The sequence below is a fragment of the Anabrus simplex genome, chromosome 1 (assembly GCF_040414725.1).
Source record: "Anabrus simplex isolate iqAnaSimp1 chromosome 1, ASM4041472v1, whole genome shotgun sequence".
In the NCBI taxonomy this organism is placed as follows: Eukaryota; Metazoa; Arthropoda; class Insecta; order Orthoptera; family Tettigoniidae; genus Anabrus; species Anabrus simplex.
Window position 1 is genome coordinate 236,708,060 of NC_090265.1, and position 24,926 is coordinate 236,732,985.

The 24,926-nt window shown below is 37.1% G+C and overlaps 1 protein-coding gene across 1 annotated transcript in view; it reads right to left on the bottom strand.

The window, feature by feature from the left end:
- The window catches only part of LOC136886160 (stAR-related lipid transfer protein 3), a 69,477-nt gene that overhangs the window by 24,484 nt on the left and 20,067 nt on the right, over positions 1–24,926 (bottom strand). The window contains exons 3-4 of the mRNA XM_068225958.1: positions 11,953–12,108; positions 3,473–3,577 (exon numbers count right to left, since the gene is read on the bottom strand). Of these exons, the coding sequence (XP_068082059.1) occupies positions 3,473–3,577; positions 11,953–12,108 (261 nt within the window). The remainder of the gene's footprint in view (positions 1–3,472; positions 3,578–11,952; positions 12,109–24,926) is intronic.

Below are 24,926 nucleotides of genomic sequence, written 5' to 3' on the forward strand. Positions count from 1 at the left end.
GGTTGAAACTTAATCAGGAAAAATGTAAAATAATATCATTTTTAAAAACAAGAAGAAAATATCATTTCAGTACAAATTTAGTAACAATAACATTCTAACTCCTGTTTCACAAGTTAATGACCTTGGTGTTTTATTCAGTTATAACCTATGATTTAATGAACATATTGAAAATATTTGTAAGAAATCATTACAAAGATTGGGTTGCATTACTAGATATTGCAGAGAATATTCATAGCTACCTATCGATGCTGTATGTATGGTACGCCCTATACTAGAATACTGTACACCTGTATGGAACCCTTCTCATCAGACCTCTATCCATAGATTAGATTCAGTACAACATAAATTTCTTTGTTTATATTCATTTAGAACAGGATTCTAATATGAAAATGTTGATTATACAGCCCTACAACAGTCTTTAAATCTGCAAAGTCTGTCACAACACCGTGAATTCCTGGATACAATCTTCATTTTTAAATTGCTTCATTCCTTGGTGAATTGTCCACAACTCCTTGAAAAAATTAACGTACATGTACCAGACAGACGCACGAGGTTCAAGAATACATTGTCTACAAATTGGCATAGAACTAACTATGTATTCAATGGGCCAATTGAACGAATGTCAAGATCTCTAAACAAAGCGGATTGATATATTTAACTGCTCATTGTCAAAATTTAGAAATCACTTACATAATCTCCAGAATTGACTATTACTTTCCTGTGCTTACTTGTAATATAACCTGTGTATATATCTGTTCATATTTTTCTACTTATACTCCACTGAACTTTCTTTTAGGGTGTTTTGTTTTGTTTATTTTTCTCTATTGTTTTGTAAAATGGTATTACCATTAATAAAGTATTACATTACCAGATACCAACCTCAATTGAGGAGCTAATAAAGATGAAATGAATGATGATGTATGAGATGGATAAGGAGGTGAAGGAATCAGCTGTGGCCTGTGAATAGGAACTGTCCTGCCATTTACTGGAAGTGAAAATGAAAATGAGAAACCATACAAAACCCTTCTCAGGAATGGGGTCAAATCCACTCATCTAGTGAATTTAGAGCTTGGCTGCACAGCCGCAGCATGGTCACTCTGCATGCAAAATGCTTCATCCAAATGTAATAAAAGTATAGTGTGTCATAACCTTAAAGTGTCCCGAACATGATTTCAATCTTACAATTGTTTTATCACAATATGTTAAAGAGAGGTTATCAATTTAATTTACAGTGGGTTTCTCAGTTCTGCGAAGTCAGGTAAAGTTGTGGTTAACATCATTATGAGCACTGTGATACTGTTTTCATAATAAATATTTATATAAAAGCTATACATATCCATAGAGTGTATATGGATTATTATTCAGGAGGGGAATTGTGTGTGCGCCAAGCAGGGAATACAGCTACACTCCAGATTCTTGTAGAGCACAGTGTTGCTGCACTCACAGTAGGCCATGCATTATTAAATAAATTATTATCGACTCTCTCTTTGAAACAAGAAAAATATTTAATTTAATATCGACTATTTCCCATCACCTTTTTGCATGAGAGCTTTGGACTTTAGTTACAAAATTTCCTCATCGGAGATGTCGGTTCTTGCTGAATCAGAGCTTGAATCCACATTAATAATGTTGTCAGGGATGTTGTCAGGAAATTCATTGTTATCTCAATAATATGCCTTTGCTGGCAAGATGTAGTGTTTACAGTGCGCTATGTCTTCTGGTACCGGTATGGGCTAGAATAAAATTGTTACTTTCATTGACCTGTCTCAGTCTCTTCCTTGGCTTTGACAATATGAAAGTGGCTGAGGTATGAGTGATGCTAGTAATGCCATTCCTTATGCAGCCAGTCCCTGTTATGAATGGTGTGAAAATGTCGCTCATAGGGTCGGTTGGTGCAGGCATTTCAGTGGGCTTGGCAGACTGATGTGTAATAGCAACTTCTGGCTCAGTGAGGAAAGCAACGGGAAACTACCTCACTCTTCATTTCCCTAGTACGCCTCTTCAGTGATACCTAGGCCATCTTTGACAGCTAATGGTGAACATGTTGAGGATCCAACCAGCCTTCGGGCTGAATACCCAACATACACATACATCTCAATAATGGTACTCAACTTTATGGGCATGCTGAATACATTTCTCCAGAATTCATGAGTTACCAAGAGCAAAGCTTCAGTGCATAGATCTTTAATTATTTCCATGCTTCTCCCTATTTTTGTCACACTGGTGATATTTACTTTCATCACTCTTGCCTTAACATAACCCCAAATGAGCTCAATTGCAATTAACTTCCAGTGAGCAATTGGCAGCCAAACTAACTCTACATCAGTACAGAGTTGTTTTTTTAGTATGTCAAACTTTCTTTTAGGTGTCACAAAGTGTGATCCAGCATGGTTAATTATTATAGCTTTGATTTCATAAGCTAGTCAAGCCTTTCAACATAAATAGGTTGTGAAACATTTCTCTTCATAACACAAGGTATAATCTCTGTTTTCTTCCACCACACACTCGGATTCCTTGTAGATGGATCTATTATTGTGGGATGCAGTGCATGGTCAATAACAAAGGCTGATTTGGATGCCAAAAGGCTTAAAATTTTCCTAAACCACTCCTCAAAATGGGTAGTGTTCATTCCATTGTGATAATTGCTACTTCTTTTATTACCAACAAAACATAGCTGAGCACCAGGTAAGAAACTATCGCAAATCACACTTAGATTCATCATGATTTCTCCTTCTGAAAACCAAGATCTCAAAGGCATTTTGATCCAGAATGGAACAATGAACATCACTGAGAATGACCATGTTTCACGTGGTTTCAATAAATTCCAGATGATTCAGGCCTGGTGGGAATACTAAGTGAAAATAAACCGATTGCGGTGATGCGGCAACACTGCGTTTTCAACACAGCCATCATGTCACTGTTGGCACCTGCTAAATTTCCCGCTCAAATAATAATTGGTAAAAAAATCTCTTGTAAGTTTCAAAATCTTGCATGAGACTTAAGGCTATGACACATTAAAATTGTATCATATTCATTAAAATTCGTTTGTAGAATGCCAAAAAATATGTTCTGTTTTTTTCAATTACAATAGCTGCAGATATAGACATGACAAAAAATGTTGTACTCTGCTACTAAATGAAGAAATAATGGAGCTATAATTGGTGCAATTAGATTTGAGTTTGATGCACCCATTCAGTTTTTATACAAGTTTAAACTTGAGTCTCCAAACTTTTGAATCTGACTATAGATTTTGGAATTTTACCAAGGGAGATGTTTGATAAATTTCAAACTTCATTGAAATCATTTAAGGAAAGACTAGGCAAATAGTGGATCTGGAATCTGCTACCTGAGTGACAGCCCTAAATGCAGATCAATGGTCTTGATGATTATGTGGTATTAAGTTTGAAAATGAATAACAGAAAATGTAGTTCTCAGGTGAACCTTCTTTAAATAGGTCTTTCATTAGTCTTACCTGTAAGAGACGAGATTCCACAATTACAGGATTCCATTTGGAAAACTGATCAGGTTGACAGAACATCAGGTTGAGAAGAGCTCGAGGTTCCATGTTGACAATGCCCTAAACATCAATTACTGATAAGCACATATGGTTAATTTGGAGAAATCAGCTATTATTTTCATGGTCGTGATGTATTGTACTGCTTACTAATTCTTAGCAATACAATGACTAACTTTTCTATATTGTATGTACTATAACTAAAGGCCACAGCAGGTGACAGTACTCAAGCTCCTTGATTTTAGCAGTGCATTTGGTACAGTCAACATACAACTCCTTTCAAAATTGTGCTCCCTAGGCACCAACAGCAGAGCGCTCAGTTTGTTTATATCCTACTTTAAAAATCACCATCAATGTGTCTGTAAATAACGTTACATCCCAATGGGCTTTCACATTATCTGGCATCCCTCAAGGATCTGTGCTGGGACCGTTATTATTCAGCCTACATATCAATGTCATCTCATCCCCACTCCTCTACTGTAAACACAATCTAAACTATGTTGATACCATATTTCAGTCCAATGTATGAATACTGATGCACAAATGCTCACTATAAAGTATATGCCAGATTGACATACGTCATCAGCTCACAAAAAACTCAAAACATTATTACTGCACACCAGAAATGACTATGTACTCCAAATAATCAAAATTATCCTCCAATTACCACAGGTGATACTGAAGTCTGTAACTCCAGGACAGTTACAAACCTAGGGGTCACCATAAATGAGAGACTGACCTGGAGTGAACATATATGTTATGTGTGTAGAAAGGTTCATGCATCTCTTTATTCCCTAAAGCATCATAAGAATGTTCTGGACCTTAAATTAAAATTTGTACAATCACTTCTATTCCCCATCTTTGACTAATGTGATAATGTACTAACCTGTGAACAAGCAGCAGCAAAAACTATGTGTACAGAATTCTTGTATTTAATAAGCCTTCCAGCTTCAAGATGATGCTCACATAATCATACTACAAAAAATAAGTGGGGTCAAAACTAAATCACCATAAAAAAACCCACAAAATGACCCTCGTCTACCAGTTTTATACGAACAGTCCCTCCTATCTATTGTCTAATTTTAGGCTTCTTCCATAAAATTAATACTTGTTCCAGATTACTGCTCAAAATAGCACCACATCAAACAAATACATACAGCCATTCCTTCCTGGTCACTGCTTTGAGGCTATGAAACACAATCCCAGCAAATTTTAAAATCTCATTTTTGTTGATTTGCATAAATGTATGAAAGAATGATGTATGAATGAAATCAAATATAATATATTAAATGCAGGGGCCTGGCATCTATGTTACCACTGTAGCCACCGACAACATACAGAAGGTTGAAATTTGGAATATTCCTTAAGATGTATCATTTGTATTTTCTGTCAACAATATAAAACCACTAAATTCCTACAACACATGTCAGAAATGATATGATTGCTGTCTAGTGCCAAAGAATTGAACTGAAACATAGTATGTACACAAAACGTCTTCAGTGTTTCTGATTTACACCATGTGATGCCTCCAATGCTTGAATGGCAAACTCACCCAGGCTGAGTGTTAGTGACCTTCAGTGAAATGGCAAGATATTGTCACACTTGGTGTTATGCATTATTTGCCAGTTAGACACAAAGACAAATGGTGTTTTTCTTCCTTCTCCTATTCTCCACAAGCATGGCTTCTGAACTGACTGGTGAAGTATTCTCCTATGATTGTGCTGTATTGTAGAGAGCCTTTTAAACTGTTCCTTAGGATCATGTACATTTAGTGAGAAAAGTAATATTATTTTGAATAGCAGACCAACTTCTGAATTAAAAGACATGAAGCCTAAATCATATGGAGGCTTCAAAACACATCTTAATATAAGTTTACCAGACTAAAATTAATCACCCTAGTGCGCACGCAGAGATGCATCATTAAGCCTGTACAGATGGCGCAGCGAATGGGTCCCGTGCACTGCCTCTATGTGAGCATATGCCAGTAACAATCCACGAGACATTGATGTTTCAAGAGGACAGTGAACGTCAAAATGGATAGATGTAAGGATGTGACAGAGCAGCAAAAAAGGGCAATCGTTTTTTTTCTATTTGTTTTACGTCGCACCGACACATATAGGTCTTTGGCGACGATGGGATACGAAAGGCCTAGGAAGTGGAAGGAAGCGGCCGTGGCCTTAATTAAGGTACAGCCCCGGCATTTACCTGGTGTGAAAATGGGAAACCACGGAAAACCATCTTCAGGGCTGCCGACAGTGGGGCTCGAACCCACTATCTCCCGATTACTGGATACTGCCCGCACTTAAGCGACTGCAGCTATCGAGCTCGGTGGCAATCGTTTTAGGCCGTGCCCATGGACATATGGCGAGTGAAGTTGCTGGATTTGTTGGTGTTTTGCAGCAGACTCTTCAACGTGTCTGTCACATGTCACTACATGTGGCCACGAAACATGACGTCAGAATTGTGGTCGGAAAAAGATCCTGACTGAGAGGGACGTGTTTCATGGCTTATGAATCAAAATCGCTTCCAAACCCGACAGGAATTGCTGCAGTCCATGAATGAAGGTCCAGCCCAACCTGTTAGCGAGAAAACATTACGACGGGAACTGCAAACTGCATGCAATGAACATGTGGAGTTGGTCACCTCACAAAAGGCCATTGCTTACGCAGGCACATAAAGCTGCGCATCTTCAATGGGCTAGAAATCATCGAACATGGACAGTAGCTGACTGGTGGAACGTAACGTGGTCTGACAAATCACGCTTTTGCCTGTATTCCAATGATGCACATCGTCGAGTGCACTGAAGGCCAAATGAAGCATTTCATCCTGGATGTGTGCAAGGTAAGGTTCAAGCTGGAAGTAAGTCTGTGATATTTTGGGTTTTTTTTTCTTACCATGCATTGGTCCCGCACACGGAGGTGACCACTAAAATGAACCATCATATTTATTTAAACATTCTAAATGATTAGGTGTTACCTTTCAGTCAACATCTGCATGCTGAGTATGCTATTGATACCCCCGATTTTTCAAGATGACAACAGCAAAGTTCATTGGGCTGGACTCATATGAGACTGAGTTTATGAACTGTCCCCCACCCTATTACATGACGATTGGCCTAAAAAATCACCTGGCTTGAACCCTGTCAAAAATCTGTGGGATATGTTGGAACAACGTGTAATGCCGACATCAGCATCCCTGCAATTTGGTGGAATTGCACAATCAAATCATCAGCGAGTGGCTTAACCTGGATGCGACGTACCTGCACAACCTTATGGACTCGCTTCCTAACAGAATCCAGGTGTTTATCAAGTTCAGAGGTGGAGTTACACGGTATAAAATGATGCCTGTAATGATTTCCCCAGGGGTGACTAATTTTTTGTCCTGTGAGCTTATGCTATACTGAATCACCATAGCTATGTGTTTATTTTGGTCACATCTTCCAAAATGGCAAATACACTCGATTATTACTATTCTCATAATTCTATTTTCTTTGTATAATTCTATATATTGGATATTGTATTTGGAAAGAACTTCATCCTCTCCTAAACTGTACCAGTTTCAAACGACAGGAGCCAGGAAATTTCCATGCCACGCCACTGATTAAATATTAGACTAGTATCTTACGTGATCCCATCTACGTTTTAACATAGTAATATTCAGTTAATTTCTTTTTTCCTCATATTCAATATAGTAAGTTTTAATTTAAGCTAGCTAGTAAGATTCTGTAGTATTACACATTCTTCAGTCATTAATGTGATGTTTTTCTATTATCGTTTACTCCTTATTTATCCTATACTTTTTCAATAATTGTAATCCTTTTTTGACTTACATGTTTTCCTCATTAATTTTAATTGATTACAATGACATTTAAATTAATACAGAAAAAAACAATACAGGTCACGTCAGGATTATGCTGCTACCATACGTGACAATAGACGGTACTGCCTGTGATTGTCTGGCCGAGGATAAAGCAGCCATTACCAAACTTGGCTACGAGTGGACTCATACTCCCTTTGGAGGCCAAGTGACGCCCTTAGGTAGGAAATGACACATAAATTCACCAGAAAAGTGGAAGACAACCTCAGACCAAACAGCAGATAAAATGGAAGAACTTTCTCCTGTCAGCAACGCCTGTTCTTTAGTGAAATGGTTGCAAAATGTGTCTGTAATCCTGAGGAGCTGCCTAAAATTACACCTGGCAGTAGGTATGAAATGCCTCTGGAAGTGGTGACCCTACTGTAATAATAGCCTGTATGGTACTTCTACACTTGCCTTGAAAAAAGTTACCGTGTACCCTGCAAGTGATGTGCAGTTCCTTGGGTGTTGGGAGAACTGTGAAAAATGGGCGACCAGTAGCTAACATCATGAAGGTCGGCATAATCATCCTTATGACCCTGACAGGAAAGGCAGGAGAAGTGGTGGATTTTATGGAGAAAGAGGGTATAGAAATGATGGGGTTGAGCAAAGTTAAATGGATGGGAAAGGGAAAGAAGAGAATGAGGAAAGGATATACACTATTCTGGAGTGGTGGTCTAGAGGCAAAAGAATGGAATGACTCTGATCATTTCAAAACAGCTGGAGGAGTATGTATTGTAGATATGGTGGAGTACATATCAGTGAAAGTCTAATAAAAATTAGACTGAGAATGAGGTACAAAGTGAAGGACTGCATAGAAGTAGACAGGGAACAAAGAGGAGGATGTCGAAGAATTGCTGAAGAAACTAGAAAAAGAAGATAACTGATATGAAAGTAAATTCTTGTTCTTTCGTCATTCATCAATCAGGTCTAGTATATCCTGAGTTATCCATTGATTCATAATTGATCTTTCCTTTATTCTTAACCTTTCTTCAGGAGCCCTACTGACCTCATTCTTCACAACAGTCCATTCTTCCTCTATTGTGTTTCCTTCAGCTTGTGCAACATGTTCCTTGAAACAATCCCTCACACTCTTTCCTACCAACTTGTCTAGATTCCATCTCCTTGCATTCCTTCCTTTCTTCAATTTCTTCAACTTTAGATAGCATTTCATGACCAACAAGTTGTGGTCAGAGTCGACATCTGCTCCTGGGAAAGTCTTGCAAACCAACACCTGGTTTCTGAATCTCTGCCTAATCATAATGAAGTCTATTTGATACCTTCTAATGTCTCCATGTCTCGTCCACGTATACAGCCATCGTTTGTACTATTTTAACCAAGTATTATTGAGGACTAAATTATGATCGGTGCAGAATTCAACCATCCAACTTTCCCCTTCATTCCTTGGACCCAATCAAAATTCTCTGACAGCATTACCTTCTCTTCCTTGGCCTACCACTGTCTTTCACTCTCCCATCACAATTAGATTCTTGTCACCTTTTACATGTTGTATTAAATCTTCTATCTCTTCATATATTCTTTTGATTTCTTCATCAACCGCTGAACTAGTAGGCATTTAGACCTGAACTATTGTGGTGGGCATTGGCTTGGTGTCTATCTTGACAACAATAATTCGTTCACTATGCTGGCCATAGTAGCTTACCAGCTGCTCTATTTTCTCATTCATTATTAAAACAACTCCTGCATTTTCCATGTTTGATTTTATGTTGATAATTCTGTAGTTGCCTAACCAAAAACCCTGCTTTCTCTGTTAATGTAATTCACGTATACCAACTACATCTAACTTTAGTCTACCCATTTCTCTTTTCAGACCTATCTGTGTCAGTGTGACGTAAAGTAAATAGCAAAATAATAAAAAAAAAACTCTTTTCAGATTCTCTAACCTACCACAATGATTCAAACTTCTAAAATTCCACGCTCCGACTCGCAGAATATCAGTATTCATCTTCCTAATGATTTCTCCCTCTCGTGTAGTCCCCATCTGGAGATCCAAATGGAGGACTATTTTACCTCCAGAACATATTACCAGGGAGAAAGCCATCATCAATACATCATTCAATTTTATAGTTACGGTTGTAGTTTTCCATTGGTTTCAGACTTGTAGCACTATTAACACAGCTAAGTCATATTATCATGTTGACTACCAGCTCCTCAGCGGGTGATTTAAACCTCCAACCCAGCCTTTTTAAATCCCCTCATCTGTATAGTGCACTATTTTACATTCAACGTTACTGTACAAAAACTGGTCGCTGAGCCTTTCGAGAACTGGCCTAATTTTGTACAGCCTATCAGGATTCCCCTCATAAGGACTGCTGTCGTTAAAGTGCAAGAAAGACAATATGTTTTTGAACCAGATTCGTGCCATAGTTTTCTAAAATATCGGCAAGCGAAAACAGTGTCCTCTGTTCAGTACATTTTCAGATTTAGTTTTTAAATTATTCCAACGATAGTCCTAAAAAAAATTTTATCTCATTTATGTTGACCAGTTTCCACGTTTAAAAAATAGAAAAGGTCTATTTAGTGAATGGACGCGGTGCTGCACTAATAACTTGTTCCGCGTAAAGGTTTGTCTAATGGCATACATATTCAAGGAAATTGTCATTTACAAATAAATTGATGAAAGACATAATTTCAGTGCTATTTTCAATGTCAACATTTAATCATACCCGGCCAGTGAACTTGATTGCCCGCCTGCGTATTGGTTATTTCAATGTACTGAATTTCACTTTGCCCAGAGTCTTGTATATCATCATCAGAATTGCTTTCACTATCACTGAAATCAGGGATGTGTTCTTCACCAGAATAATCGTTCAGTAGTTTGTCTTCAATTTCCTCACTTCGCGTACTGTGTTTGTAACTCGTCATGTTATCGCGATACACAATAACTCACTTCACTACACACCGTCACAAGAATACCACGACTGGCTTAGGTCCATGTTTACTCAAAGAACAAAAGAAAGAAAGCATTGGGATGTACCCTAAGTTGAGGTAGTCAGGGTGAGGGACCGTTCATTTATATGCCATCTGTGGTTCTCAACACGAACTACGACATCATATGAATTTAGCGCTAAATTCAAAACATATGAATTATAACACAGTAGAGATTTCCACCTATTCAATACTAAGATGTATTTACAATATTTACATTACATGGGACTAGTTTCAACCCTCCTCGGGGTCATCATCAGCCATATTAAACCATACACAATGTATGGCAAAATCCTAAAACAATTTTTTTACGGCAAATATCTTATGGTTATATAATTTACAATATGAAGTGTGGTTGAAATGTTGCAAATGAAAATGAGAGATATTACGTGTGATGCAGGTGAGTAATAATTAATACAAGTAAATAATACATACTAGAGAGTCTGGAATAAAAGTACCGACCGACATACATACATACATACATACATACTAAGAAGTCTGATCGGTCGGTCGGGTGAGTGAGTGAGTGAGTGAGTGAGTGAGTGAGTGAGTGAGTGAGTGAAAACCTATTTTCGTCTATCCACAAGATAATTTCAAATAGTTTAATATTTCAGTAAACCTCTAGCAATTTCCTTCCCTACTATAGCCTCAAGTAATTACAGATATAATAATTACACAACTTTACAGATAGACTTCACAGCATTAAGTATGCAGAGCTGTCAACCGCAAAGTCCCAAACCATTTACATGGAACACACCAAGCAGTGTGGGCTTTGGCTCAACAACGGCTACTTTTACTAGCCTTGCAGTTCTGCATTCTGGAGGTGGAGGGGCTGGTCTTGGCTGTCGGCTGTCCTGAGAATGGTTTTCTGAGGTTTATCATTCTCCTCCACTAAGAGAAATGCTACGACAGATCCTTTCATAGACCATGGCTGCCACCACCTCACCTTCTCTGCACTTCAAATCTCCTTGGCCTGAGAGAGGTAATAACCTTCTAAGAGGCCTGCCATACTCCCTCAGGGCACGGAATGAAAACATTGTTGTAGTTGTAATAGTAGTAGAACATAAGACCAGAACAAATTTCTCTTTTTCAGAAAGGATAGGCTTAAGCTGACTTCATTTTATATCATCCTTGCTTCTGTTCTCAAAATTTCCATTACCTAGGTAGAAGATTGGATCTCCAAATAAATTACCTGTCCTAACTATCGAGTATGTTCTGCAGTTTTTAAATTATGTGTTTCTGTGCACCTGTTTCCTAGCACAAGAGTGTCTATTTCATAAAATTTAAAAGGATGTTTTTTGAAACTACATTTGAAGTACTGTATGGTATTTCATTATATTTTATAACAATTTTTAGTCTAAAATATTAAATATAAGTTAGCATTTTCATACAAGATTGTCAACACACTGCCTTACAGTCATCTGCAGACCATATGTGATGTATTATTCAAATATTTCAACAAAGATAACATTTCTCTTATATTGGTACCTTCATTTTCCTGATGGATAATACAGTAGATAAACATGTCCAGATCATTTTACATCTTTCCTTAGGACACAAAATAGTGTTCATGAGTGAAGCATGGGGAAACAGAAATGAGAAACTCAGATTTCAATGAGAACTTTGGAAGCTACCTGAGCCTTGAAGACCTTCCCTACAACAGGCAAATGAGCACTGTGAACAGTGTCTCCATTTTCCATGTGTTTCTCAAGTCGCCAGTTGGTGTTGTGGAGTATGTCCCAGGAGACTTGAAAAATGCGGTGAGCTTCAGCCAGATACTGATCCTGGGTCTGGAAATAAGATTTTGATATTAAATATTCAGATCTGAATACTATCGAGAGCAGAATTAAACATGTTCAGGAATTATTGTGTCATGAGAGTTTTACTTAAAGTTTACATAGATTATCAAATGAGCACCTTTCATTGCAAGGTGTTATGCATTGAAACATTATTATTATTATTATTATTATTATTATTATTATTATTATTATTATTATTATTATTATTATTATTATTATTATTATTATTATTATTATTATTATTATTATTATTATTATTATTATTATTATTATTATTATTATTATTATTAACAAATACATTGCAATTGGGAAATATCCCAGTGGCAATGGTCACTTACTGTAGTGTGATAAGAAAGTAAAGTTAAAACACAGTTACACAACAACAACAACAACAACAACAACAACAAAATTACAACAAGCAATTGCATGGAAAGAAAATATTACAAGAAATACTACTAGTTTAACATTCTAAATCCAGCATCATCATATACAAATTCACTCACAACTTAAGTATCTCCAGACCTAAAAATTATGGCTTACAGTACTATAGGTTGAGCTTACTACTAGCTTAACATTACAAATGATAATAAAGTAAAGTTAAAACCCAACTACCCAACAACACCACTACAACAACAAGAGCACAACAAGAAATTCTATGGAAAGGAAATACAACAAGAAATACTACTAGTTTAACATTCTAAATCCAGCATCATCATAATACAGTCTCACACACAACTTACGTACCTATTTCCAGTGCTTAACACTATGGCTTACAATACTGTAGGTTGAGCCAAGGCCAACTAGATATACAGGCCATAAGGCTCCCCCTCCACTTCGGGCGCTACGTCACACTAGTCGCCAGCCGCTTCACTTCTCGCCAGTGACTTATAAGCTGATCTGAACTTCGCAGCAGTGAGGCTATCGATGGTGTTGAATGATTTAAACGTGTGTGAACATTGTGAATTATGGCCACGTCGTGTTGTATACCTGGTTGTAGAATAAACTACAGTTCAAAACAGCCTAATATTTCAGTGTTTAAATTTCCTACTGGCGTGTTTCGGAAACAAAAGTGGATCATAGCTATCCATCGAACCGAATTCATCCCTTCAGCAAGCTCAGTTGTGTGCATAAAACACTTCGACGAAGTTTCGTAATTAGGGACGATTCCGTTAAAAGACCTGATGAGTCTATTTTAACTGTAAAACCTAACCATTTAAAACTCTCAAACGATGCTATTCCTAAGTTTTAAAATGTGCCTGCCTATCTGTATAAAAAATCTTCCAACAACGAGCAAAAATCCTATTCAAAGACAAGAAGAAATTGAAAAACGGGAAGAGGAAGGAAAGAAAGAAAGCTGAGGAAGAATATGACAGGATCAAGGACTTCGACGACGTTCAGGGTAATTTCAGTATTAAACGCAAATTAGATTTGGACAAAGTTTCAGTCAACTTTAACAGCCAAAGTCTGTATTTTCAAAATGTATGTGACTGAGGAAAATATTCCGAAAATTGGTACTTCCTTAACATTAAACGAGGCTCTTGATTTTAAATCCATTAAACATGATATTTTCATGAGTTATAACCCTGATATACGTGCATTAGGTGATGGGGGCAAGATATTAAAATGGTCAAATTAGAAAAGTATTTATAACTTCCTGTTTAGACCTGCTCGTAACTCAAAAGTGACTGTCCACGACAAAATAGAATCTGTACACAAAATAATCGATGAAATTGAAAGTTAAGTTAATGAGTGTATCATTACTGATAAATTATATATTTTTTTAAGGAACAGTTAAATATAGCCTTTGCAAAGAAAGTATCTTACTCCTGTATTCTAATAACATGGTTCACTTCAATATTTTTCGCATTTCCTGGGGCATAAAAGAAGATAAGACAGTCAACGTTTCTTACAATGCCCCACTTGGTTATTCACAGTCTTTTACTGCAAAACTAGGCACGGGAAATTCGGGTATTGATGATTCACATTTGAATTACTTGAAAAAAGAAACTAAAGTTGTTAAAGGAGCATGAAATATTTTGTAACTTGTTGAATGGAGTCTACATAAAACGTGAGCTGAACTATAAAGGAGGAAAGGTTTTATTTTTGTTTTTGCCAGTGGCTTTACGTCGCACCGACACAGATAGGTCTTATGGCGACGATGGGATAGGAGAGGCATAACAGCTGGAGGGAAGCGGCCGTGGCCTTAATTAAGGTACAGCCCCAGCATTTTCCTGGTGTGAAAATGGGGAAACTACGGAAAACCTTCTTCAGGGCTGCCGACAGTGGGATTCGAACCCACTATCTCCCGATGCACGTTCACAGCCGCACGCCCCTAACCGCACGGCCAGATCGCCCGCTAGGAGGAAAGGTAGAGGGAGTTGCTTTTAGTAGTAAAAGCGGAGAAAATAACACTACATTAGCTACAACTGCACAAACGTTTATGTTGTCATCCAGTCTTTAAAAAAATAAAGACGTTGTTGATTTGTTTCCATGTAAGAACCTATGACATTTCTTAGAAGAACTAACTTTGCAAGTCTTTAAAGTATTAACAGATAGTCCTATAGCTTATAAGGTAGCATGCATATTTTCTAATAATAACAGGAAAATGTTTGAAAAGCTGTGCAAAAGCAATTTACAAACCACTTTTCAAAATCCATTTGACGAAACACACACACACTCAAAAAATTGTTTGATACTGGTCATTTATTTAAAATCTTAATAAATAACTGGCTTAATTAAGCTGACAACTTATCCTGACTTTGACAACTCTGAGTCAGACAAAAAAATGTCTGAGTCTATCTAGTGCGGCCTTGGCTTGCTCCTGCCCTGTACCAAAAGGTGTTGTACCAGACTCTTTTAGAGCTACAAAATGTAAACCTGTATACTAATGTTTTTACATGAGGATTCTCAGAGAAAAATTCTGACTTCGCTTGTCAAAAATGTTCTGGAAAACGAAAATGTTTAAACATGCTGTGATTAAATAAATAGTTTTAAACATTTCGTTGACAGATGTATATACATCTTTTGTAATATATTATTGAATAACAATAGAAAAGTTACCGTAGATAAACTCATCGCTGAGAAGAAGAAATCCTCAGGAAAATAAAAATGTACAAACTGAAACCTTAGGAATTCTTAGGTAAGTTTTAAGTTGCAGCTTAATTTCTAAGAAAGGATTCAGACTTTTGTTGTGAATTGCCATCATGCATTTTCCTAGTAACATTAAAACTTTTTGTATACGTATTATGCGTTCTAATCTTTTAAAGATACCGTGTTGAGTTACAAGTGACAGATGTCATCATAATTTTACGTAAAGAAATGTACATGTACTGCCCTTCCAGTTTTCTCCCCGCATAAAACTCGTGTAGTATATAAGCCTAAGTAAAGCCACAATTGAAGGAGTGTTCAATTTTACCGTTAAGGTTGAATAAATGAACAATATCATGGTGAAATTGAGAGGGGGCCCTACACTGCCATGCTGAACGCCAGCCACTAGCGTGACGTCACGATCCGAGCCTTGTGGCCTGTCTATCTAGTGTGGCCTTGGATGAGCTTACCACTAGTTTAACACTACAAGTGATAACAAAGTAAAATTAAAACATAATTACCCAACAACAACTACAATAACAGGAGTACAACAAACAATTCCATGGAGAGAAAATATTACTGGAAATACTATTAGCTTGCTTTACATCCCATTTCACACCAGGCAAATGCTGGGGCTGTACCTTAATTAAGGCCACAGCTGCTTCCTTCCCACTCCTAGCCCTTCCCTGTCCCATCGTCGCCATAAGACCTATCTGTGTCAGTTCGACGTAAAGCAACTAACTATCTTCTATGCACCACACAGTGCAATTAATGCTGAGACCAATAAGTCTGAAATTACAATGTACTATAACTGCAACAAAGGAGGCGTAGACACCTTGGATGAAAAGTGTGTTGTTTATTGCACTCAGAAAATAGAGAAAATCATGAGGAAGTGGTAGTTAGTGCAGTGAACAATGAGACAGAAAATAGTGTGAGTGAATCTTCCAACGAAAGTAAACACAATATTTTGAGACTCCCAGCTTTACGATGTGCAGCTCAAATTGAGAATTGAGCGGTGGCCCATGGCCATTTTCTACAGGGTCCTGGACATCAGTGTTGTCAATCTCTTCATCATGCACAATGCCTTCAAGAATGATCCTGCGAGAAGTAGGTTAGAATTCATGTTAGATCTCGCCCCCTCTCTTGTGACACCGCAGATGGAAAGAAGAGTGAACAATTTTCATCTCATGTTTAGCTGAGAGCTTGCATCCACAGATGAGAATACCAGAAGAAGAACCACAACCCTCAAATGAAAAGATGCAAAAAAGGAAAACGTGTTACCTGTGTGACCCAAAGAAGAAAAGGAAAACCTTTTACTTGTGCCATGGGTGCAAAAAAGCAATCTGTTTGGTGTGCAATAGTAAAGTATGTAGGCTACTCACTGCATTCAGCACAAGTAGAAATGAAGACTAAGAGAAACCAAAGTAATAGATGGTATTAGTGATCACGAAGCTGTTTTTGTCATAGTTAAAAATAAATGTGAAAGGAAGGTATTAAAATTAGGACCATTAGGCAGTACTATATGGCTGATAAAACAGGCATGAGGGAGTTTTTAAAGAGTAACTATGATCGCTGGAAAACGGTAAATAAGAATGTAAACAGACTCTGGGAGGGGTTTAAAGCAATTGTTGAGAAATGTGAAAATAGGTTTGTACCTTTAAAGGTGGTAAGGATTGGTAAAGATCCACTATATTATAACAGAGAAGTAAAGAGACTAAGAAGGAGGTGCAGGTTGGAAAGAAATAGACTTAGAAATGGTTATGGAAGTAAGGAGAAATTGAAGGAATTTACTAGGAAATTGAATCTAGCAAAGATGGCAAGCATAATTGGTGGTCATACAAATTTTAGTGAAAAACTGAAGGGTATGTATAAGTACTTTAAGGCAGAAACAGGTTCAAAGGAGGACATTCCAGGAATCATTAATGAATAAGGGGAATGTGTATGTGAGTATCTTCAAAAGGCAGAAGTATTCAGTCAGCAGTATGTAAAGATTGTTGGTTAGAAGGATAATGTCCAGATACAGGAGGTGAGTAATACTAAAGAAGTATTAAAATTTACCTATGATAACAATGAGATTTACAGTAAGATACAAAAGTTGAAAACTAGAAGAGCAGCTCAAATTGATAAGATTTCTGGGGATATACTAAGGGCAATGGGTTGGGATATAGTACCATATCTGAAATACTTATTTGATTATTATTTGGTTGAAGGAGCTATACCAAATGAATAGAGAGGGCTATAGTAGCCCCTGTGTATAAAGGAAAGGGTGATAGACATAAAGCTGAAAATTACAGGCCAGTCAGTTTGACATGCATTGCATGTAGGCTTTGGGAAAGCATTCTTTCTGATTATATTAGACATGTTTGCAAAATTAATACCGTAACTGGTTTGACAGGAGGCAGTTTGGGTTTAGGAAAGGTTATTCCACTGAAGCTCAGCTTGTAGGATTTCAGCAAGGTATAGCAGATATCCTGGATTCAGGAGGCCAAATGGACTGTATTGCGATTGATCTATCTAAGGGTAGATCATGGAATACTACTGGCAAAAATGAGTGCTATTGGACTAGAAAAAAATGACTGAATGGGTGGCTATATTTCTAGAAAATAGAACTCAGAGAATTAGAGTAGGCGAAGCTTTATCTGACCCTGTAATAATTAAGAGGTGAATTCCTCAAGACAGTATTATTGGACCTTTATGTTTTCTTATATATATCAACTAGCAAGATACCCGTGCTTTGCTACGGTATTATACTGAAATTTATAATTGGATGCTTATTGTTTTATATAAAATCTGCCGAAATTCGCGATGTGACTCGTTTTCTGAGAGAATCCGCCAAAATTCGCGATCTGACTCGTTTTCTAATACATTACGGCAAGTTTCCTCCCATTTTTCAATCTTTCTTTCCAGCAATCGATTTCGTACTTCCTGGGCTAGCTCCAGGTATTCCACCCGGTCAGTTGGGTCCCTAAATCTTTGTCATCTTTTCCTATAAGCATTTTTAATATGGATCAAATCCTTCAGGAGATCCGGCGTGGTGTCGTCTTTGGTGCCTTGGCGATACTGAACCCGCGGCTGGACTGAATTCTTAGTCATTACCCATCCAGGACCCGTTTCCAGTGCGGTCCGTACATTTGACGATGGTGCAGAACATTATTATTATTATTATTATTATTATTATTATTATTATTATTATTATTATTATTATTATTAGATGTTCTGGACCCCACAGCAAGATGCGAGACCACTACTTGGTGGTAAATTACATCTGCTGCCATTGTCATTGTTTCCAGTCATTCGACAGGGTCAGGAATGGAATGAATAAAACCCCATCTAGCGGCGACAATAGGAATTATGCCGGCTGCCGAAGTACTCCTCTGGGGCAATGATCGATGAATGACAAATGAAATGAAATATTGGACAGTGTTGCTGGAATGAATGATGACAGGGAAAACCGAGTATCCAGAGAAAAGCATGTCCCGCATCCGTTGTGTCCAGCACGAATGTCACATGGAGTGACCGGGATTTGAACCACGGAACCCAGCTGTGAGAGGCCGGCGCGCTGTCACCTGAGCAACGGAGGCTCCTTATAAGTACATTATGAACAGTAAAATCAATTGGTCTCACCTCCTTTTACACCCCACCGCCGTTAAGTTTATTTACCCGCCCCACCCCCCATAAAAAATTAAAAGAAGGCATGTTTCTTTATGTTTAAAGGAGATTCCAAACACCAATGTTCATGTCTATTACCTTCAGTTTTGAGATATAAGTATTCCCATAAAAATAATTCACTTTTTTCACTTCCTTTCACACTCCTCCCCCTCAAATGAATTTTCTGGCAAAAAATACTTGTTTCTTTAATAGTAAAGGATCTTCTAAATACCAATTATCATGACTACAACTTCTTCAGTTTTTTATTTATGTGTCCTCATGAAAGGAATTCACCTCCTTTTCACTCCCGCCCCCCAAGAGGTTCCCCCCAAAAACACGTTTTTCTTTGTTTTTAAAGGAGGTCCAAATATCAATGTTCACGTCTGTAACAACTTTAATTTTTATTAGATGTATGTATTCTCATACAATTAAGTCAATTAATTTTTTATTCTTTCACCCCAACCCCCCTCATTGGATTTTCCAAGAATACGTCTTTCTTTACTTTTAAAGCAGATTCCAAATATCAAATTTCACGTCTGTAACATCTTCATTTTTGAGATATCAGTAGCCTAATTAAAAGAATTCACCACCATTTTCGGTCACTTTTACCCCCTCCACCCAAGTGATATTTCCAAAAACTAAAAGTACAGGTCTCATTATTTTTAATAGAGATAAAAAATACCATTTTTCACTTCTAACTTGTTAAGTTTTTTGAGATATACTGTAGAAATTCTCATTTTAAAATTTCACCCCTTTTTAGTTCCCCTTAAGTGGAGTTTTCAAAAACAAATCACCTATGTTTCTTTACATTTACAGGAGATTCCAAATACCCACTTTTTATGTCTGTAACATTTTACGTTTCTCAGATAGGTATTCTGTAGATATAGTCTTTCAAAAAATTCACCCCAATTTGTCACTCCTGTTTAACCGCCATTTATTGGATTTTACAAAAACAAAAAATACATGTTTCTTTATTTTTAAAGGAGATCCCATATACAAATTTTCAGTTCTGTAATATCTTCAGTTTCTGAGATATATGTATCCTCATTAAAGGGATTCAACCCATTATTCACCCTTTTACACCCCTCCTATTGGGATTTACAGAAAACAAAAAAATACGTGTTCCTTTATTTTTAAAGGAGATTCTAAATACCAATTTTTACATCTGTAAACGTTTAAAGTTTTAAGATGTAGACACACTCATTTTAAAAATTTACCCCCCTTTTCACCCCTCCATTATTTGGATTTTCCAAAAATGAAAAAATACCTATTTCTTTATTTTTAAAGTAGATGCCAAATACCAATTTTCAGGTCTGTAATATCTTCACGCTCCGAAATATAAGTAGCCTCATTAAAGGCATTCAACCCGTTTTTCACCCTTTTCCACCCTTCCTATTGGGATTTTTCGAAAACAAAAAATACGTGTTTCTTTATTTTTAAAGGACATTCTTAATACAAATTTTTACATCTATAAACTTTAAAAGTTCTGAGATATAGATACACTCATTTTAAAAATTCACCCCCCTTTCACCCCCCAATAATTGGATTTTCAAAAACAAAAATATGTGTTTCCTTATTTTTAAAGTAGATCCCAAATACCAATTTTCAGGTCTGTAATATCTTCAGGTTCTGATATGTAAGTAGCCTCATTAAAGGCATTCAACCAATTTTTCACCCTTTTCCACCCTCCCTATTGGGATTTTTCTAAAACAAAGAAATACGTGTTTCTTTATTTTTAAAGGAGATTCTAAATACCAATTTTTACATCTATAAACTTTAAAAGTTTTGAGATATAGATACACTCATTTTAAAAATTCACCCCCCTTTCACCCCCCAATAATTGGATTTTCAAAAACAAAAATATGTGTTTCTTTATTTTAAAAGTAGATCCCAAATACCAATTTTCAGGTCTGTAATATCTTCAGGTTCTGATATGTAAGTAGCCTCATTAAAGGCATTCAACCTTTTTTCACCCCTCCTATTGGGATTTTCCAAAAACAAAAAAATACATGTTTCTTTATTTTTAATGAAGATTCTAAATACCATTTTTTACATCTGCAAACTTTAAAAGTTTTGAGATATAGATGCACCCGTTTTAAAAATTCACCCCCTTTTCACCTTTCCATTAATTGGATTTTCCAAAAACAAAAAAATACGTGTTTCTTTATTTTTAAAAGAGATCAAAAGTACCAATTTTCATGTCTGTAATATCTTCAGTTTCTGAGATATAAGTACCAGTATCCTGATTAAAGGCTTTCAACCCCCTTTTCACCCTTTTTCACCCCTCCTATTGGGATTTTCTGAAAACAAAAAAATACGTGTTTCCTTATTTTTAAAGAAGATTCTAAATACCAATTATTACATCTGTAAACTTTTTAAGTTTTGAGATATAGATACACTCATTTTAAAATTTCACCCTCCTTTTCACACCCTTAGTGACGGAATATCTAAAAATCCTCTCTTAGCGAGCACCTACGTCTTAATATGAATCTCCAAAATGTCCAGTAGTTTTGGCTCGGCGATGATGAATCTGTCAGTCAGTCAGGACAAGTTATTTATATATATAGATGATATGTGTGAAGAAGTTGAACCAGAGATAAGGCTGTTTGCAGATGATGTTATTTTGTACAGAGTAATAAATAAGTTACAAGATTGTGACCAGCTGCAGGGTGACCTTGATAGTGTTGTGAGATGGATGGTGGGCAATCGTATGATGATAAACAGGGTTAAAAGTCAGGTTGTGAGTTTCACAAATAGGAAAAGTCCTCTCAGTTTTAATTAGTGCGTTGATGGGGTGAAAGTTCCCTTTGGGGATCATTGTAAATACCTAGGTATTAATATAAGGAAAGATCTTCATTGGGGTAATCACATCAATGGGATTGTAAATAAAGGGTACAGATCTCTGCACATGGTTGTGAGAGTATTTAGGGGTTGTAGTAAGGATGTAAAGGAGAGAGCTTATTTGTCTCTGGTGAGACCCCAACTAGAGTATGGTTCCAGTGTATGGGACCCTTACCAGGATTACTTGATTCAGGAACTGGATAAAAGCCAAAGAAATGCAGCTCGATTTGTTCTGGTTGATTTCCGACAAAAGAGTAGCGTTACAAAAATGTTGCAAAGTTTGGGTTGGAAAGACTTGGGAGAAAGCCTTACATCTGGTATGTAAGTGGTATGTTCCGAGCTGTCAGTGGAGAGATGGCGTGGGAGGACATTAGTAGACGAATAAGTTTGGATGGTGTCTTTAAAAGTAGGAAAGATCACAATATGAAGATAAAGTTGGAATTCAAGGGGACAAATTGGGGCAAATTTTCGTTTATAGGAAGGGGAGTTAGGGATTGGAATAACTTACCAAGGCAGATGTTCAATAAATTTCCAATTTGTTTGCAATCATTTAAGAAAAGGCTAGGAAAACAACAGATAGGGAATCTGCCACCTGGCTGACTGTCCTAAATGCAGATCAGTAGTGATTGATGAAGTTTCTGCTTTTCAGATTTTTCCATGTTAAAAATTTTCATTGATTTCCACCATTTCTGGTAAGTCATGACTGTGTTCTAAGTGGTCGTCCTTCAACCGGGGAAGAGACAGTGGAACGTGTTCATGCCAGTTTCTTGCGGAGTCCGCAGAAGTCCACCTACAGGGCAGCGAGGCAGCTTGAACTTCCACAGGCAACTGTTTGACATATTCTGTGGAAACGTTTACGAATAAAACCCTACCGCTTGCAACTGTTGTAGGTCTTGAAAGACACTGATTATGCTGCTCAAGCATCCTTCTGTACTGATTTTCTCACATTAATGGAAAAGGATGGGTTCTCCGAAAGCGTAATTTATAGTGATGAAGCGACTTTTCACCTTTCTGGGACTGTGAATAGACACAACGTAAGGATCTGGGGAACTTAATCCTCATCAAGTTGTGGAACACCAATGCAATTTTCCCAAGGTGAATGTGTTTTGTATGTACAGACAAGAAAAGGTTCCACCTTATCAATACAATTTCATTATTGTAAGAATTAGCTTACAGGACCAGTTTCAACTTTTAAACAATCATCAGCAGCTGTATATGAATACTTTTATATTTGTGTCAAGTATTATATGGTATGCCCTTTTCTAAGGGGAAATGCCATAGGGAAGCATCATGTCTAAGTGTCCAAATTTGGCATGTTGAATGTAAAATGGTTATATATTATATATAATTCAGGTACTTAGATATAGTGCTATCTCTTTCAGGACTAGAGTTTGTTTATAAAACCTAACTTAAGCTTAAATCTAAATTACAAATACATTAAACACATTAAGATACACAGTACATGTTAAAATCCTTTAAAATAATGAATATATAATATTTCATAAAATGAATGTATGCATCTTGCGTGTATCTATGTTCTCGTTTGAGTCCAATGTCCAAAAGATAATTTAAAAGAGGAAATACGTCTAATCCACAAATAGCTAAAAATAATGGATACAAGAAAGAAATGGTCAATACAATTATTCATAAAATCAAATCTCAACCAAAAACCAGATTGACAAAAATAGACAAACCTAAAAAGGACTACGTATTATTTACTTTCAACAACGCACACATTTATCCCATAACTAACATCTTCAAAAAAACCAACTTAAAAATAGCATTCAAGACCACGCACAATAGCACTAACATCTTACACAATACCAAGATAATCAACAGTAGCAACAAGTACAATCAATCAGGAGTATATCGTATCAGATGTAACAATTGTGAAACCAGCTATATTGGACGTACCGGTAGAAACTTCACAATCCGATATAATGAACACTTAAATGCTGTAAAACATCATCATTTTTCCGCAATAGGCCAGCACATCGAAGAATATAAACACAGCTTCACAAACATCGTAAATGGCATGAAAATATTAAATATAAATCCTAAAGGCCCCTTGCTCAATATAACAGAAGAGTTTTACATATTGTTGGACCAATACGCCAATCCCAATTACAATATAAATGAAATCACAGAAAAGACCAATACCATTTTCAATAAAGCCATTCCCGTCTTAAAAAATGACTATCTCAGAGCAATCAAAAAACAGAACATAACACGCGCCATAGTACCATCAAACGACATGCCCAGCTCCGCCCCTAGCCCCACAACAGCAACTCTCCCTACCCCTCTATCCATTCCCCTCGCAGCAGCAGACACAAACCTAATGAGAACGCGATACAGTACACGCCAAGCTCTCAAATCCAACGCAACCCAACCACGACAGCAATAGAAAGTACACATTCACATTAACACACACAAGCATTCCTTCAGCTTTTAACTCTATTCATTTATTTTCGTCTTCCACAGATAATATATATCAGCATACAGTTATAGACGAGGAAGGAGCCACCACTCTGCATCAAGAAATACTTACGTACAACCAAGACCACAACTTCCTCCAATACTTGAAGATAATATTCCACGCACAGCTGCACATACTTACCTCCGTCTATATAACTGGATTTTGTTAACAACAGAAGTCCCCTGCCTGTTGTAAAAGTCCCTGTGGAGGTGGGGGTGGTAGAACAACACCCACGATATCCACAGATTTTCTTAAGAGGTGACTGAAATGGGCCCCAGGAGCTTTCAATTTGGGAGCATGGGTTGGCAACCACGGGACCCTTAACTGAGTCCTGGCTTTGCTTCCACTTACTTGTGCCAGGCTAATTTTAATCTATCATGTCCGACCTCTGATGGTCAACTCTTGTTCTTTTCCGAACCCGAGCCTATTAGAGGATTCCAGTACTAGAGATTCTTTCATTTTCTCGCCCTTCATGGCCCTTGTCTTTCTTTGGCCGATATCCTCATTTCTCTCTGATTAATGTTCATAAAGGATGGTTGCCTAGTCGTACTCCCTCTTAAAACAATAATCACCACCATGTGTTGTAAAAGGCAGTTAAGGGGGGTCTAAGGGTCTCTTACCTTCGGAGTGTGGTTTGGCGTCCAAGTGGCCTAACGGGCTCTTAACTTCAGAGTTGGGTTGGCATCCAAGGGGCCCTTAGCTGAGCCCTGCATTGTTTTCACATGTGTCAGAGGATGGTTTACTTGATGGTCATAAA